Here is an 18,996-nt window from a genome sequence, read left to right as displayed (position 1 = left end):
TTAATGGCATTGTACACGTGGGCATTTATTAACCATTGACATTTAGGGGAGGTTGATTTTTTTTTTTTCATCTTTTTTTAAATACACCAACGGAGACTCAAGAACATTCACTGCTCCAACTCAATTCCTCACTTAACTTCGTGATGCCCTGTGCATTGATGGTTGAAACCAATGATTTGCAGAAACAGTTCATGTTGTGTTTTTTTTTTTTTTTTTAATCCAAGTCAGCAGTCATGTGGTATTAAAATAAACACAAAACTGAATGGGACCATCCCTATTGAGACCAGTGTTATTTGTGTTTGCATGCTTAAAGTGGTAAGAATACATTAGAATAAAAATTATCCCCAAATATAAACATCGCTGATTATTTTGCCTTTGAAGGGCCATCTCTTGTACCGGCTTGGCGGTTGGCAAATACTTGCTTTGCATTACCGGAGGTGGAAAGAAGGTTGGGGTAATGCACAGAGAGTCAACACAATTAGGGAACAGGGATTTTGGGAGCCAGTCTGAGCTTTAATTTTAACATACTATATAAGTCGCACCTGAGTATAAAACACAAGAGCTGTAGATTACTTCTAATGGTCTGATAATCACCGCGGGTATTGCTAACGTTCTGCTTCATCATCATGTCCTTTTATTGACTTTATCATTTCACATAATCTCCCCTAATCCCCATGACGGCCAAGGGGGAATCATTTCAAATTCTGCCTGTTTTGGCCTGTTTTTTCTTGCACTTCGTGTTACCTCTTACAAGATTATTTTTTTCCTCCTCTTTACCTCTTACAAGTTGATTTTTTTGCACGTTTTTCCATGTGAATGTGTGTTCAAAGCACAAAAATACAATGGACTTCTGTTATTAAACCTATTGAAAAAGTAATTGCTCCCACTCGCTGTTAAGTAACAGCACTAATTAAAATGTGCCGAATCACTCAGGCAATGCTTTTGCATTTGCCCTCGCTTCCTTCCTTCCTTCCTTCCTTCCTTCCTTCCTTCCTTCCTTCCTTCCTTCCTTCCTTCCTTCCTTCCTTCCTTCCTTCCTTCCTTCCTTCCTTCCTTCCTTCCTTCCTTCCTTCCTTCCTTCCTTCCTTCCACGTGACACAAATTCATACTCATGTATCCATGTAGAATGCAGCAGCGAGGACGAGCTGTGCCGCAACCTGAAGTTCCTGCTGCAGCAGCTTCCACAACTCAACTACGGCCTGCTACGCTTCCTGTGCCGATTCTTGGCCAGTGTGGCATCACTGCAATGTGAGAGGTGGAACGTCAGTGCACTCGCTGCTGTCTTTGGACCTGACATCTTTCAGTAAGACACCCATCTTATAGACGCATGCATGGTCTTATTCATATGTTTGATATTTATTATATTATACAACTTACATACTTGTGTAATGGATACACACAATGGCCAAAAATAATCCACGTTTCAAATGAGTGGACAGATTGTGATCACTTGTCTTGCCAGGTATTCATGATAATCGCCAGCATCCACAGTGAAAATAAACAGAAAAACGGACATCAAATCACAGGGTTAAAAAAAAAATTCTTGGGCCGACACAGAATGCGTGCTGTTCAAAACTTGCTGGTCACCTACAAAAGTCCTTATTATTTTTCTTTTATATAATGCTTAATTAACCAAAAATACTTGTCATTGTTCATGTGGTTTAAAAACATGCGTTTAAAGAAATGCTTTGTTGTGTTTGTATTTGCAGCTCTTTTGGTCGTAATTAATTATTTTAGTTTAGAAAAATGCACAAGAATCATCCTATGGGCTGATGTGCACAAGTACAAGCAGCTGCATACATGTGCACTGAACGTTTTATGCTTGTTGAGTAGACTGTAACGTTCACTTTGAGATGAGCCTTTATTGATCTTTTTGAACAAACCAAAAATTGGGGAGGGGGATCAACTTATTAATTTATGAATATCACTTTCATAACAAGCTAAAACATGATAATGATCAAACATATTTACCGTACTTTCCGCACTATAAGGCGCACCTAAAAACCTCCAATTTTCTCGAAAGCCGACAGTGCGCCTTATAATCAGGTGCGCCTTATATATGGACCAATATTGAGCTACTACAGCAGGCGTGTCTCAAGTCTGGCCCGCGGGCTAAATGTATATATCTTATATATGGACAAAATTTTAAAATGGGCCATTCATTGAAGGTGCGCTTTATAATCCGGTGCGCCTTATAGTGCGGAAAATACGGTAACATTTTAGTAGTCTCAATCATCAAAAATAACTTTTCCACTAATAATCATTAATGTAACTGCTAACAGCAGCATTGAGAACTCGAACGGAACTGGCAATAGACAAAAGGAACATTATTGTTTGTTTGTTTTTCAAGACTTTAGGATATGTTTAATGCCCAAAAAATTAAGAAAGTAATAATTGACCGTGTCATGACTGTATACACCTGCTTTTTGAATTTTAATACACTGATTTTTAAAATGCTTTCACTGAAATACTTATTTTAAAATATTGGGTATTTTCATCTTTCACATTCCCATTAACTGTTTATAATAGATTCTTGGTAAAAAAAAAATAATTAAAACATTTTCTTCCATAACCTGTCTGAATTCGATAAAATTCAAAATCAGTGACTCTCATTTCTTAGTTACAGTGAGGGGGGGACTTCATAATTCCTGTATTTTTCAATACAAGCAGCCAACTTCTAGGGTAGACTGCATTCACAACCTCACCAGCCGCGTGCACTAAGCCTGAATAGTTCTGTGTAAGACACAGCAAAACAGTATGTCTTCTGAAAAAATGTAAAAAAAGAAATTACACATTTTTTGTAGTCTTCTTTTAATTAATTTTCCACAACATTCCAACTTTGGGAATTGGAGTTTGTGGTTCTGAACCAAATTACAAATCTAATGACTTACTTTGACACACAGTTGTCTTCTGCTTTCATCCATGAGCAGTCTGTCGACAGAAGGCGAGGATTTGCGTGACCAGGAGTCCGTTAGCCGAATACTGGCCGATCTGCTAGACAACCAAGAAGGCCTGTTTGATTCTGAGGACGACGACGTCTCTACCACCAACGACTACAGCTCCATCAACGAACAGGTAAGCGACTCATTCGTCCGCTAGTTCCTAAAAACTTTGAGAGATAGCGGGAAAGAAATCGGCCGGAAAAGAGGCTGGTATTTGGAGAAAGACTGTGATGATACTTGGAGGGAGAAAATGGAAAGATGTAGTCAATTCGTCTGTTAATTGGTTGTGTAATTAGGTGGTTGTCATTTACAGACTTGGTTATGGTAGTGTGTTCATTGTGTAGTTACTTCGGTATTCGGGCTGGGTGATATATTGTTATTTTATCAAAAACCACATAACCTTCAAGATATTTGAATTTGAAAGATATGGAAATTTTGACGATATCAGTTGTGACCTTGCCACGCTTGTGTTGCGTGTAAAGCTCCATCCACAAGTTTAGTGTTGATAGCCAGTCAATGACAATTATTTTGCGGAGAGAAGGAAGAACGTGCAGACGCAGCTGCAACTAAACAGCAGAAATACACATATTGTACATTATAGCAACGGGATATGTATATTAGTTGCCAATCTTGAATTAAAAAAAATATATAAATATGAGAGGCATTTAATTACTCAGTTATTCACAACTTACTGAGACTAACTAGCTTTGACCATGGTGGAACAGTTAAAACTAGAATGCTAACACTGGCCTCCGTCCTATTTGGAACATTTTTTTCCCCCAAAATTAAGTTGTTAAAATCCCAGCGCATGGAGAGTGCCTGCAGAAAATTAGCCCAAACTCATCCTCTGCTATTTGATGCGTTTTGCACCCACCCCAGACAAACGATGGAGGCCTCGTCTTCCATCTTGTCCACCTGCTGAGCGAATGTCACTATTTTTAGACGTGTTATGAAACTGCCTCCATTGCCTTAAATGTCTCAGCTAAGTTACATCAAATGAAAAGGTTGTTCAGTGTCATGGGTGACATTGCAAAGTCACGGGTGGGAGATGGGCGCAATTGTTAAGTTACATAACGATATCACATTCAGGTTTGTGGAGGTAACATTAGCAATAATGACAATATACAGTCCTGCCCTGAATGATTGAAATAGCAATTCTTTTATTTTTGTTGTTTACAGAAGACTGATTAAAAACTGAATACAAGACAAAAGTTAAGTCTAGCTTTAATTTTCAGGTTTTTTTTTTTAACTTAAAACCGTTTCCGTGGTTTACTCCACCTGTCGACGTGCACCGCTTACACTAACCACAAGGCCGTGAACAGAATTCAGCTTGTTTAAGAAAGAAGTTAGTGTTACCAACATAGCCATTTCCATTTCTTGCTAAAAAAATAAACAAGTGAAATCATTTTCACACTTGAATTGTTTGTGGTCAGATCACAGAGCTGCTGGACGACGACAAGTGCGAGGCAGAGTGCGAGGAGCTGCCCCAGGATAGCGAAGAATGCGCCGCCTCCTCGAGCTCCCCTCAACACACTTGCTCCAACAACCCCGCCAACAGGTGAGCGTTTCTTGTTGTGGTTATCACTCACAAAAACACCTCATTTAGAACAATAGATCACACATTTTGCTATACGAATCAAACATGCGCTTGCCTTGGAGCATACGAAGTGATTGTTCTTCAAGCAAGAACCAAGGGTATACATGTCTCACTGCTTGCACTCGCGTCAATCATTAATCTTTTCAGCGGCTTCTAAGGTCATCCCGATGTTCTCAAAATGTTTTATTCTATTTTGGACACACCGACCTTGACAACTAAACAGTGTGTGCCAATTGAATCCATCCATCCATCCATCCATCCATCCATCCATCCATCCATCCATCCATCCATCCATCCATCCATCCATCCATCCATCCATCCATCCATCCATCCATCCATCCATCCATCCATCCATCCATCCATCCATCCATCCATCCATCCAACCATCCATTTTCGATACCGCTTGTCCCCACGGGGGTTGCGGGCGTGCTGGAGCCTATCCCAGCAGTCATCGGGCAGTAGACGGGGGACACCCTGAACTGGTTGCCAGTCGATCGCAGGGCACACGAACAACCATCCGCACTCGCACTCACACCTAGGGGCAATTTGGAGTGCTCAATTGGCCTACCAAGCATGTTTTTGGGACGTGGGAAAAAAGTGGAGTGCCCGGAGAAAACCCATGCAGGCACGGGGAGAACTTGCAAACTCCACACAGGGAGGGCAGGAGGTGGAACCGAACCCGCACCCTCCTAACATGCTAACCAGTGCGTCACCGTGCCGCTCTGCCAATTGAATGACAAACACAAAATTGAGCATTTTAGTTTGATTGAAATAATAATTAATAATGAACTTACAAGTTGAATAGTCACAGTTGCTTATTTAGGTTTTAGTGTTTGTTACTGTTACCCAATAACAAACAGATAAAAATGAATGGGATGCTTGGGGAGGGCATCCAGTGTAAAAACTGAGAATCATAAACTTCCTGCCACTTTCTGCCACTGGTTTTGGGGGCAATATGAATTGCTGTGCATGATGTGGCAGTGTTGCAAATACAGCTTATTAAATGCACAGTAGCATTAATATCTAGTTGAAAAATCAATTTTGGTGTTTAAGGCAGCAGCTTGTCCTCACTCTGGGGTGTCTGAAGCCCTCCGACGGCACTCTGCAACTTAATGAGTGACACCATATTTATAGTATCGTATAGACTCCAACGTTTAAAGGGTCAAAGTGGCCACATGACAACTCTCATGTACACCAGATAAGAGCCTTGTCCACACATGGCAACAAGAAGACCCTCCTCTCGGGATGAAGACCCTCCTCTCGGGATGCCAAGATCTGATCAGCTGATCTTCTTTAAGATGATTAACATTTGCTGTGGCTGTTTCTGCCACACTCAAGACTCAAGCATGTTACTCACAAAAAGACATTTTATTTTCAGTTTAAAAATGTGTTTTACATGCACTATAATTGCTTATTTTGATACATAACGGCAAGCAGTATGGCTCTTCCATTGAGATATTTTTAAAAACTTTTAAAAGGGACTGTCTCCTTCACACAACCTCTTTAGTGTCCTTGCACTATTACAGTAATAGCCTTCAATGTTTCAATAGTATATGTCATTTACATGCAATTGCACCGAAGCTCGATTTGAAGAAAATCATGAATTGAATAAAAATCACAACCTTTATCAAAAATTGCAGTTACACGCTTATCCTGTCCCATGTTGTGGAGGCTATCTCAGTTGACATTGGGCAAGAATTGATCCCTGTGCACTTTTCATTCTTTTCCAATTTTCCGAGCATCATATGGGTCCCTATTTGAACCAAAATTAAATGATTTCCTCCTTGGCCCAAGTCAAGTCAGATTTATTTTTACTATGCCCTTAATCACAGAAAAGTCTCAAAGGCCTTCTCATGCCCACAGTTGAAACCAATAACCTCCCATGATGAAATTATGTGAACGTCCATTTGATCAGATGACGCGAGTAGTGTTTGTGTAATCCTGCTAACAAACAAGTGGCAACATGTCCTTCCTGAGGTGACAAGGGAAGAACTGTTTGTCTGCGTGTCAGTTTCTAATTGTATTGGATGGACTGTTGCGATAACTTGTAGGGACATTTAATTAAACAGTACATTTCGTGGTCGACATGGTCTGCGTCTTTGTGGCTAATGCCTGCTTTGTGGGCCAACAAAGGATTTGTGCTAGATTTCATGTGGCAGCTGCAGGAGTTTAAAGCCTCACTGATCAGTCTCTTTGGATCTTTGCAGCTCGTGTGATTGTTTAGGTGGTATTATTGTTTGCTAGACGAGTCAGAGGGGGATTTATGCTGTAATGTAAGCTTTCGGGGCCATGGCTGACATTAGCAAAGGAAAAAAAAGTAGATCACCACTGGCATGCCGCTTGAGGATAAAGTGTTCAGTATGTGTCTTTGCTGTAATCCAAGGAGGGTCAGGGTCATTCATGGCTGCACACACAAATAAAATATCATTACTGGACATCATAAAATGTCATAAATCAACCAATTAGCAAGATCAATAAGGTGATCATTTGGTCTAAAAGATGAATATTTTCTCGTTTTCATGTGAGCGCACAAATATTCACATCTCGTTTTCCCTCACTGACCTTCCGTTCGTGACATTTTTGCAGATGACAAACAAGGCAGTCAGGAGGACATTTGAGCTTTTGGCTAAGTGACACTGAACCAGTGCAAGGACACCCATAAATGTCGGCACTCGGGCCAAGGGCATGTCTCAAAAGCGGCTCTCAATGATTACTTACAAGCACATGGTACCTCTAAATTCAAATTGGAGCCTATCCCAGCAGTCATCAAGGTACATCCTGAACCAGCCAGCCAATCGCAGGGCACACAGAAACGAACAACCATCCGCACTCGCACTCACACCTACGGGCAATTTGGAGTTTCAGCCTACCATGCATGTTTTTTGGGAAGTGGGAGAAAACCGGAGTACCTGAAGAAAACCCACGCAGGCACAGGGAGAACATGCAAACTCCACACAGGGAGGGCCGGAAGTGCGAACCCGCACCCTCCAAACTGTGAGGCGAACCTGCTAACCATTGCTCGCTGTGCCGCCCTGTAATGTGAGAGTCAAACAAATAATTTCTTCAAATACAAAAATGTTTCATGCCATTGGTGAATTAAGTTGTTGTGCTATTAGAGTGATATTTAATATTTTGTATGACTTCCATGAGCTTAAAGGACTGCACCCATGCGGTTTGACAATGGTTCATACAATTTATTGATAGTCAATAACAAAGAATGACGTCATTAAATTATCAACCAAGTATCAAAAATCCTCGCCTCAATTTGAAAGGATAAAGTTGAAATTTATCTGTCTAAGGAAAAGAATTGATCTTGTAGGAATAAAGTATTTTTAATTTCAAATTAGTATTGCAATATTGATGTGTGGTGTTGGTTAATGAGCAGAGCATGTTGTGGTTGTGAGTATGCTTCCATGCACACACTGAAATATCAGCTCTGTGGCACATTGCAGTAAAGCCAGATAGAGACATCAATCTCACACAAACAGCTAAAAATAATCAGGGTACTGCACTTGTACGTCTCAACAGCTGTCTGTTGTGACCTTGTTGGTGACAACTTTTGGCAGATATATATTTTTTTAAATTCTCCATAGACACATAGTCAGAAGAAATATCAAGTTTATTTGCCGGGGACCCTGGCAAATAATTTTTGGGATAAGGGAAGGGTGGTGTTTTCAGTCTTAAAGATATGAAATGGCATATTTTTGAGAAAATATGAGAACAAAGTGTCTTTTTAAGCAAAATTAGACAAGAAAGAATACATGAAGACTTTTGTATTTTGGAAGGAAAATCATAATTTTTTATTTTTGGGGGGCGGGGCTAAATATAGTCAAATAGTCGCTTGCACTTCAAAATATTCCACAGGCCCATATAACGATATATAAATTAGATATCAAATAACTATTATACAAGCAAGAATATTATCAAACCATCTGTGCACTCTAAATCATTAAATCCATCGATCAAATTCCTCGTCCTTTGTCAACAACGCCGCGCGTGCGCCCTGACGTCAGCCTCGTCATTACTCCACAGATCTAGTATATAACTATATTGTAGCGTTAACAAAGTACAAGGAAAGACGTGGGATTGGTAAACGGCTCTTAATTTAACAAAACAAACTTCCAGACATATGGCAATGTAGACTTCCAGCCACGGAAGTGGAAGAGAGATCCATAGAATAGGACCGGGCGTGCGTAAAAGACATGACCAAGCCCCATCCACCATCCCCGGACAGCCACCCGGCCGAGCGCCGGCCCCTGACTTCTATCCACGGAGGTGAAAGGGCTCCGTAGAGTAGGACCGGGTGTGCGTAAAAGCCATAATAGTTTTTCAAACCTTCTGTGTCACTCCAAATCCTTAAATCCTTCAAACTCTTCGTCCTCTGTGTCACTTAGAAACAGAGCCGCTAATGATGCCGGTAGTACGTGGGGCCCTTCTTCATCTTCGTCATCCCGTGATCAATCTTTGTCCTTTTTGTAAACAACCGCAGCGCCGCGCCGCGCTGCTGACGTCACTTGAAATTCAAATTACAGTAATCCCTTGCTACATCGCAGTTCGTTTATCACGGTTTCACTTTTGGGTGGGGGAAATTTTTGAAAAAAAATCACATATAAGTCGCTCCTCATTATAAGTCGCCCCCCCACCCAAACTATGATAAAAACTGCGACTTATAGTCCGAAAATTACGGTACATTTCAAAATCCTGCCCTTGCGTTCCTGTGTGAACAATACACAATTATCTTACCTGAAACGATAATGCGGTTATCACAGTTCTTGCGTGAACATGCGTGGACACGGCCAGCTAACAACAATGGTGCAGTACAATAAACGCGACGTGTCGCCAGGCTTTAACATCAGTATGCTGGTCAACAGTCAAGTAACATGACAAACTATTAGAAATTTCTTTTTGTTATTTAAATAAAGAAATCAAGCTATGTTTGTTTGTTCAGTCCGGCTAATTATATGGACTGACTATACTGTGTTGTCTGCATGGCAACAGAAGAAAACAGACCTCACAGTCAGTCAAGCTGCACACAAACAACTTGACTTTTGTTGCCACTCGCTGCATGCTAACACTCTATTTGTGAAGCGCGAGAGCAACTGCACATGCAAAGTTGAGGGTCTGTAGCTGTTGAAGAGTTGTTCTTCAAAACAGGCCGATGTTGACCAGCATGTTGGTGTGAAAGCCTCGCGACACGTGTTTATTGCCCCGCCATAAACTGCAGCGTGGAATGGGAGGCCTCCTATTTGCGTCACATGCGAAAAATGTCATACGGCGAAACCTTTATAGCAGTGTTTCCCAACCTCTATTAAGAAATTCTCATGGCACGCCGTCAAACTAGAATGTTTACAGAAACCTAGTTCTACTTATTATCCAAAAGTATGTAGAGCATATAAGTGTTCTTTTAAGATGAGCTGAGCGGTTGCCGTCATCATTGTATATTGATCTGCAGTAATATTCTTGGTTTTTTTTGTTTTTTTTTTTTACAGAGGACGAATGTCATTCTGGGAGTATTGTTAATTGACAAATGTTGCTGCATTGATTGGGTTTTGATATCTGTTGCTTCAAGAGTTATAGTTATTGAAGCTTCAAGAGTTATAGTTATTGAAGCATCAGTGCTAGTTTTGTTAGCCTGTTTATGACATTTTGCTTCAATTTTGCATTAAGATGCGAGTCAGGCAAATTTATGCTGTTTGTTTAAATAAATGGTTGAATTTTTGTGTCTGTTTAGTTTTACAGTAAACTTGAAGTAGGAGCGTCTGTAAAAGCACTTTGCATCTTTTTGAAGAACTGTTCACTGTCTGCAAAACAGCTGCTTGTTGTGCAGTTTGCTGCCACCTTGTAGCTCCCGTTACCCATTTTTGCTTGCAATGCCGACAAAAAAAAAGCAGCATTGTGAAAAATGTGTGGGTCGAAGCAGTCGCATGTTGAGGTACCACTGTATACTGAAATGATGTACAATGTACTTGTAGTTATGTTTTCTCTGTGTATAATCTAAGAATGTTGAATACATAGCTGCTTCTGTGGTCCTTCAGCTCTCTAGTGAAAGGACATTTAGTTGTTCTGCCTGTTAAAAGCTGCATTGTGAAAATCGTGTGGGTCGAAGCAGTCGCATGTTGAGGTACCACTGTATACTGAAATGATGTACAATGTACTTGTCGTTATCTTTTCTCTGTGTATAATCTAAGCATGTTGAATACATAGCTGCTTCTGTGGTCCTTCAGCTCTCTAGTGAAAAGACAGTTAGTTGTTCTGCCTGTCACGATACAGCAATGATATACATACAACAAAGATACGTAATTGTGAGTTTTCGAAGGTAATAAAATTTTGTTAGGGTTCACTCAGGGTTAGAAAACACATTCGCCTGTACATTTCTTATTGCACAGGTATTGAAAAGTGTTCAAAATTTCCTCTTGAACAGAAAAAACACTGAAAGCTTTGGCGAATGTCTGACATCCGTTTGAACATTTGCGATTTTGTACCAACCCTGTCGTGAATGCACGTTTCGCTACCTTCGCCAACAGTTGGAAATGTTTGCCCTTCAGTGGGATAATTTACCACAGCACAGCGGTTTGCACGCACACTCTAAGGAACGGTGTCAGTTTAGGACAACTCGGACATTTGCCAAAAAGTACCACCTTATGCCCCCACTTTACCTCCCCCCCTTCTCACCCTGGCTTGCATCCCATCCTCGTGTGCTTAACTTTTCCGACGATGCTCTGGTTCCTCGCTGTGCGTAAGGAGATCCGCTAACTGACCCAGATAACATTGGAGCCATCTCCTGTCTGACCCTTACTTTCTGGTAGCGCTCTGCCTTCTCAGGAAGGTTTTCATTTCCATCCCACACCACTTCTCACTGAAGTTTAAAATCTAGATTGTTTCAAAAAACATCCAATGTAGTCCTGACCTAAAATCTTGTATATACCGTCTAAAAAATATGAGGGCTCATAGCATCCATATACATTGTAACTGTTAATTTATTTGCTCATTTACTGCACAAGTGGGAATTCTACACTGACTCTCATTACACTTGGGTGTATTACACTTTTCATTGTCCTTGAGTGTATTTTACACAACTTACTTCACTTAGGAGGCATTTTCCATTCTCTCGTCGCACTAATGTGGATTTTACATATAACTTATTACATAAAGCGTGGGACTCAAGTCAACGGTGTTGTGTGTGATATTTCACGCTGATGCATTTTAAGGGCAGAAAGAGGTCTGGATTGAATGCGTGGGTTGTCATTTCACAAAGAGTAAGTGGGCGCGAGGGGTACATCTCATCACTCAAAATACTTTCACAAATCTCACTGAAGTTATTTTATCTTTGCAGTATGTCTGCGATATTGCATGCAGTGAAATCTGGGATTGATTGTAAATTGAAGAAAAATGACTCTCGAAGTGAGTCAGCATTTCACCATGCAGTTTGACCATACTTTTTGGGTACTACCCATACATCATACCAAGTTTCACTACTGTACTAAAAATGTGGCCAATGAATATCCCTACATGTGCTTAAGATGGTTAATTGATGTGTGGGTGACGTTTAACAGTGACTTGTTGGTCAAATGTAGACCACAGCCTACTGTTTATTTGTGATTTACTTAACTGCAGTTAATTATTTACATTGGGAACGGAAGTAGGACATGAGAAAATGAGCTGAACAGGCAGAAAGCGAAGTTACCAAATCTTTGACAGAAGCTCGACAAGATTGACTTTATTGCTTCTCTTCGCAGTTAAGAGTTCAGCGCCCTTTCGTTGAGACATAAAAAAATGCATGCGACAGTGTTGACTCCCACAGAAGCTAGCAGTCACACTGAAGTTTCTGTCTTCGGTGGTAACATCGGGCAATAACTGTTTTTCTCAATGAACCCCTCAGGCCACTTGTCTGACAACAAATCGAGTGACTTTTTGCGGTGTTATTGCAGAGTGCAGCAGTAGTTTTCTCTTAAGTCTTAATATTGATTTATCACCGAGCTCTGCCCAGGCATGTAGCCCATGAAAATATTATAAATTATTACTTGACAATGGTGGATTTTCACCTGCCCTTGTTCCCAAGCCAATTATGGTTTTGGGGCGGTATAATGTACATTCGCGCAATTGTGAAATCATACAGACTTTTTTTTTTTTTTTGGGAGCAAAGACTATTGGTTACAGATAAATAAGTTTGTCGAGCAAAAATGATTGTTGAAGATATCTCATGTATATTAATTTAACTTAAATATAGAAAAACAAACGTTTTATTTAATTGTTTCTCACGAGTAGCTTGCTAGTAGTGTATTTGAATTGATTACCAGTGTCGGATCAATTCAACTTGTACAGTAAATATTTGAAAAGTCTGCAGGCCAATGTGTACAGGAAAAGTTCCCAAAAAAGATCCCCAAAATGTATTGTCTGCAAAGATGGTATGACCCAGTCTGGTTTGTTTTATTTCGACCATCCTAGATTCTTTGCACCTGTCAATCATTCACTGAATATCCGAGGACTGTTGCGTAAGTGGGCAAGCAAACCCAAAAACTCCTGCTGTCTCTGCCTGCCTGCGACTCTTCTCTCTATTCTGATTGGCTTACACAACTTGAGTTCCCTCCCCAATGTCTGCTCCTCCTCTCCTTGGACTGCTGGTGTTGTTGCCTGGTTACGTCAGGACTTTACTTGGGCAGCGCCACCGCCTCGGCTGGATGTAGGATGCAGCCGGGTGCTGACCTGAAAACAGCAGCTGGATTTTGTTCACCCTGCAGGAGGTCTGACTGACCAGCAAATTGACGCAAAAGTCGGATTTGTTGCCGCTGCTGTGATTGTTGTAAAAAGTGCTAACAGCAACCATGAGGATGTCCTGTGATGTGCTGCTGCAGAGGTAAACGTGTCAGTTTCATAACTCAGGAGTGACTGATGTGACATTATGAATTATGCGCAAGTATGAATACAAAGTGATTTTTTTTTCCTCGCTATTTTTTGTATGAGATCGTGAAGAGTTACATGATGGAGAATCCTGTAATATTTGTTGCATTCATTTGGTTGTTTTTTTTTTACCTTAAGATGTATGCATTCATTTTTTAAATGAATTTCTCATTGGTTCATTTATTGTGAAAACGAAAATACTGTAGTGTATAGGCACAATACGTGACATTAGATACACATTTAACAAGTTTGATTCATCCAATAATTATTTTGATATAAAGCAATGTTATTAAATAATAGATTATAGTTTTTATAATTTCTTAGTTTATCTCAAATAATTGGTCATTTGATTTGCAGAAAAAAATAAGTTTGTAAAATGAGAAATTTTATTGTTAGGTAGTGGGCTGAATAATAAAATTATGTTTTACAAGTAAAACATTGTTTTATTCTTATTATTGTAGTCTGCCTTGTCACCACCCAGCGAGCACTCTGAGAGGAAGGAACGAAGCCATGTGCCTCAGCTGATTTTTAATGTGTGCCATGATTATTTATTTCAAACGCAAACGTCGGCACACCTTCACGCTTAAACTCCAAAACGTTTGTGTTGCGTGTGTGAAAGCTCAAGCTGAAGAAGGCATCCAGAAATGTGCCCAAACACAAAAAGGTTCTGCCTTTGAAATGCATAGGAGTTACTCCCAAAATAAATTAAAGCCTTTTATTCTTCGACATCTCTGAGACTGGCAGCTGATGCAGAGTTTTAGACGCTGCATGGTATTTCAACAATTTTTTTCCTGAGTTGAATGCAACCGTAGCCACGAAATCAACACTCATTTGAATAATGAGTCGTTTCCCCAAGCCGCCGAATTCAAATCTGAGCATTTTGCAAGCCTTTTGCCTTTCATCCGCTTTTGTGGCCAGTGTAGAACCCTCATTTTTGTCCTATGTTGTAAGCCTGAAACAATTGGAAAATTACATATTTATACTACTGTAGCATGGTACCTTTCATCAAGCCATCTGGAGGAGTAGTTACATTGGTCTTATTGCCAATGTTTTATGTAATGTTTTCTGTTGTATTATGTTACATATTTTCTAAAGCTCTCTGTTACGGCCACAGCTGTTGTGGAAGCGCTGTATAAAATTAAGAGAGATTATTCGAAGTAACTACATACGTTTGTTTTCTATCCTCATCTCCGAATGGCATGGCCCATCTGTACATTCTATAACTCAAACATGTTTATTGAGCACAACAATTTTGCCGGTACGGCTTCAGAGCATTGTCGTTGCCTCTTTCAATGAAAGGCTGTGAATGCCTCACACGCAGTGAACAGATTAGTTTATGACGTGTCTGCATGTGCCCTAGTCATAATTGCTTACTTGCTGACAGCAGCTCCTCAAGGGCCTGCATTAATCTCTCACCTTATACATGGAGCTTTTGGTCGGATGTGTGTGGATGAGCGTTTACACTGCAGACGATTCGCATACAGATCCCAATTCGATCTACATACAAAAGAGGCCCAGGTTTCATTAAAAAAAAAAAAAAAAATAGTAATTGTACTCTTCACTCTGCATGAAGAAAATTGCATATGGGCAAAAAAATTGGAATTGCTTTGCAGTGTGAACCTCACCTAAGTGCACTCCATTTACAATTTACTAAAGTACCCATAAGTCTTCGTCCATCCTGACTGCCATGTGCAGAGTAACTCGGTCCCAGGTTGACAGTCTGGCAAAATTGAGACACATTTACAGCAATGGGGAACAATAAAATTCACTTGGTTCAAAAAAAATCCAAAGAAAAAGTAAAACAAGCATTTGATGATGCACTATGTCATCTGGGAATGATGCAAAATTGTAACATATCTCGGACATTCATCCTCATAATTGCTAATGCTGAACTGTATTGATGCCAAAGCCGTGTCGAAATAGAAAAGTATTACAATGGATCCAAGAAACTATCTTGAAGTGTAACAGCTTTACTTAGTATTACAATGGATCCAAGAAAGTATCTTGAAGTGTAACAGCTTTACTTAGAGACAAGCTTTGCATGTCAAGGAGGATTTAAATTTTGCTTGCATTACAGAGAGTCTGGATGCATACAAGTGCACTAAGGGGGCACATTTTTTATATCAAATCATGTATAAGGCTTTTTTGTAATGGTATTGTTCTAAGATTTGTTTAAAGTGGTACTTGAAGTTTTGGGGATCATAGTTTGTGACCTAATAATGCTACAAATTATTAATACAGGAAATTATAAAAACTATTTGGGTGGGACTGGTTCAATTGATTGTGTCTTTTTGCTTTTACTGTCTAATACATTTTGCATGTTGGAACACTATTTTTGACACAATCTTGGCTACGTAGCGTTTTCTCGTAGTCTTGACGTGTTACCCCACAGGTGAATTTAATAGAATAGCTTTGTCAAGAGGCCCCCAAGGACATGTTATTGAGTCCTTCTCAGTGTCGTGATGGCACATTATCACGGGTTACGTAACGTTCTAGCGCTCGTCGATGTGGTCCCTAGAAACGGAGCAAAAATCTCTTCAGGACGTGAGCTTTGCTGGCAAGATGTTTGATGTACCGTTATTATGGCAGGAAGTGAATTAGGCATCTTATGTACATAAGATGTCATTTATATTGCACATTTAGAAGTCATATTAGCATGTTTTAACAGAATAACTTTTAGCGTGATGATTACCTCATTAAAATGTGATACGTTGTGTGTGCGCGCGTGCATGCATGCGTGTATGCGTACTTTTTTTCAGTTAACACTTTGTTCCAAATATAGTCATCCTTGAGTCCCTTGAAAGTACTACATAAATCTTTATAAGTCATCTAATCTTTTGTGACTTTTCTAAAACGTTTATATTTTGCTTGTAATATTTTAGTTTTTCATCCAATATATTTTTATCTGTTTTTATATTTTTATTTCCCTGTTTTCGTTTGGCTTGTCGACTGTTATATTCAGGTATTTTTTCATCCAATTGTCTATTATGTTATTTTCAGATTTTTTTTCATCCAATTGTCTGTGCAGCCGTTTTCATACAGCAAAATAGTACACCTTTTATAGTTGTCCGTAAGTGTGCCTCTGTACACATATATTGCTATTTTTGCTGCGTATTGTAAGTGGATGAAATGTATTTCACGATCAACTTTTTCTTTGAACCCCCTCACCCCCACACACACACCTAGACTTGAGTGTGTACTTGAACTTGTGCGCTGCTCTAACATCACTGTCCTTGTGTTACGTAAACGTGCTGCCCTGGAATGTGCCCCGGTTTTCCTTTGCAACCCTCTACAGTCATGTCTCAGCCGTGTAGAAAGAACAACTGACGTCAATAGCTAGCGAACACACACCTACACACAGTCTCGTATCTTACTATCAATACAGTAGCCCAAATAACAATGTGCCCACCGAGCGTGGCACCACTGACTTTGCTTATGTTGCCTTTGTGAGCATCCTTGTAACCATCCTTATTCAGTTTACTGTTTTGACTCCCTCGCGCACACATACTCGCCAAGGTCATTCAATTTCTGTAATGGCAGTCGAAGAGAACAGGATGTTCTAAACACAAGGTCTTCTTTTTCTTCTCTCTACAGCTCCCATCTCTCTCCTGTGCCCATGCTGCCTGCTGACTCTGCAGAGTGAGTATGCATGAACACGTAGACACGCAACCATGGTATAATTCAGTTACACAGATTATTTATATTATCGTACAATTTTATTTGTAATATCATTTGACTATCGTTTCTGAATGTTTTTAGCCTTATATTTTTGCATTATTCGTTTTAGTGTGTTTTTGTGTATAGTAATAATTTAGCTTTTTTGTTATAATATAGTATTTTCTATTATGGTTTCTGTTGTTTTCTAATATTTTTGTATTTTTATCATTCCGTATTTTCTGAGTCTTTTTAACTGTTTTTAATATTTTCGTTTTTTTAATTGAATCCTGTTGAAAAATGTTCCGAATGTTTTATCATAAGTTTCTGTTTTATTTTTCCACCACATTTAATATGCAGTGTCGTGGCTAACTATGCTTGAATATACCTGAGATTTTTATACTGTTTAGCCACATTAGTTTAAAGATTACATGACCCCTGCTTGAGCCTTCCACCACTCACCCCATTAAACCAGCCAAATTACTTTGAACAATATCATGATCAGATTGACCACAACTTCCTTTTACTCACCGTCATGATATGAAACATTTGTATTTGAATCATATTTCGGTGATTAAGGAAGAGTATGGTCAAAGTCAAAGGTGTGTTGCAAGTGAGTCAATGACAGAAGCAAAATCCGCATTACTTTCAACAATATCACTATCATATTGACCACAAACATCCTCTTGCTCATCGTCGTAATATGAAACATTTGTATTTGAATCATATTTCTGTGATAAGGAGTATGGTCAAAGGTGCGACGGAAGTGAGTCAATGACATGTGAAGACAGCGATAAATGTGTTGGATCAGAAGCGGCAGCCTTGCAAAATAAGGGGGAGGGGCAGGGTAAAGACTCGCATGACTGTCAGCCTGTGCATCGCGTGGTCAAGTCCCGTCTTAAATGAAGGCTTTACATGGTATTTTACAGACAGCTGCGTACACAGTATTAGAACATCACATTTCCATCACGTGTACCAAGCCTGTGAGCTAAAGTAAACGAGAAGGACGATAAATAATACGCACCAAAATCTTCGTAAATCTTCAGGCTCAAGTGTCCAAAAAAGGTGCGTAGGTAGACAAGCGGTGCGACCCTGCCTTTTACAGTCTGATTTGGCTCTCTCTTTAGCGTCAAAAGGTCCAACATAAGAGGCGACCCTAAAATAGATTTTGTTTAAAACATTGAATATGTCTTGTCTGAAAAGGAACCTTGACTGTGCATTTGAAAGTAAATGTTGAAAACAATTCATATCGGAAGCATTTGAGTGTCTTTTTTGGAAAATGAAAACGCACGAAGTAGAGAAAATGGAAGTAGTAAGTATTGATGTATCCTGCCTCTTGTGTATGTGTTGCGGAGGGGCGTTTATAATAACACATCCTACTAATATTAAAGGTAGTTTGAGCAAATTTGTTACTTCAGATATATAATAGGGTATCAAATGAGGTAGCCCTTTGTCCTGATTGGTACACAAGTAGCTCTCCCATAAAACGTTTGGATTGATTAGTACACAAGTAGCACTCGTAAAAAGTTTGGTGACCCCTGGCATAGTGTGTCATATAATATTATACGGCATCACATAAAATGTTACGAGTCATAGCACACGTAATATAACACACCTAATGTTACAGCACATGCTGACATCATATCTCTGTAAGTGTACCAGATGTAAATGTAATGCATATTCAACATATTTAACACGATGTGCAAAAAAGGAAAAAATTGTGTATTTTGTCTTCAGGATCATCGAACGAACCATCAGAGCAGCAGTCGAGCAGCATTTCTTTGATCTCAAGTCCTCCATTGACCAGGACATCAGCAACTTTGACAGCCAGCAAGAGTGAGAGACCAACATGACTTGATACTCCCACCTTTGTGTGACACGCATTCCCCTTATCCTTTTAACCAT

The 18,996-nt window shown here is 39.7% G+C and overlaps 1 protein-coding gene across 4 annotated transcripts in view; it reads left to right on the top strand.

Annotated features, from left to right (window-relative positions):
* The window catches only part of fam13b (family with sequence similarity 13 member B), a 39,512-nt gene that overhangs the window by 10,746 nt on the left and 9,770 nt on the right, over nucleotides 1-18,996 (top strand). For all 4 annotated transcript variants that reach the window (XM_088375730.1, XM_088375738.1, XM_088375721.1 and 1 more), the window contains exons 5-9: nucleotides 1,126-1,303; nucleotides 2,931-3,075; nucleotides 4,376-4,500; nucleotides 17,032-17,076; nucleotides 18,829-18,927. In XM_088375730.1, the coding sequence (XP_088231856.1) occupies nucleotides 1,126-1,303; nucleotides 2,931-3,075; nucleotides 4,376-4,500; nucleotides 17,032-17,076; nucleotides 18,829-18,927 (592 nt within the window). The remainder of the gene's footprint in view (nucleotides 1-1,125; nucleotides 1,304-2,930; nucleotides 3,076-4,375; nucleotides 4,501-17,031; nucleotides 17,077-18,828; nucleotides 18,928-18,996) is intronic.

The sequence above is a fragment of the Syngnathus floridae genome, chromosome 1 (assembly GCF_059516105.1).
Source record: "Syngnathus floridae isolate MCC-2025c chromosome 1, RoL_Sflo_1.0, whole genome shotgun sequence".
NCBI lineage: Eukaryota > Metazoa > Chordata > Actinopteri > Syngnathiformes > Syngnathidae > Syngnathus > Syngnathus floridae.
This window is presented reverse-complemented; position numbering and strand designations above follow the sequence as displayed.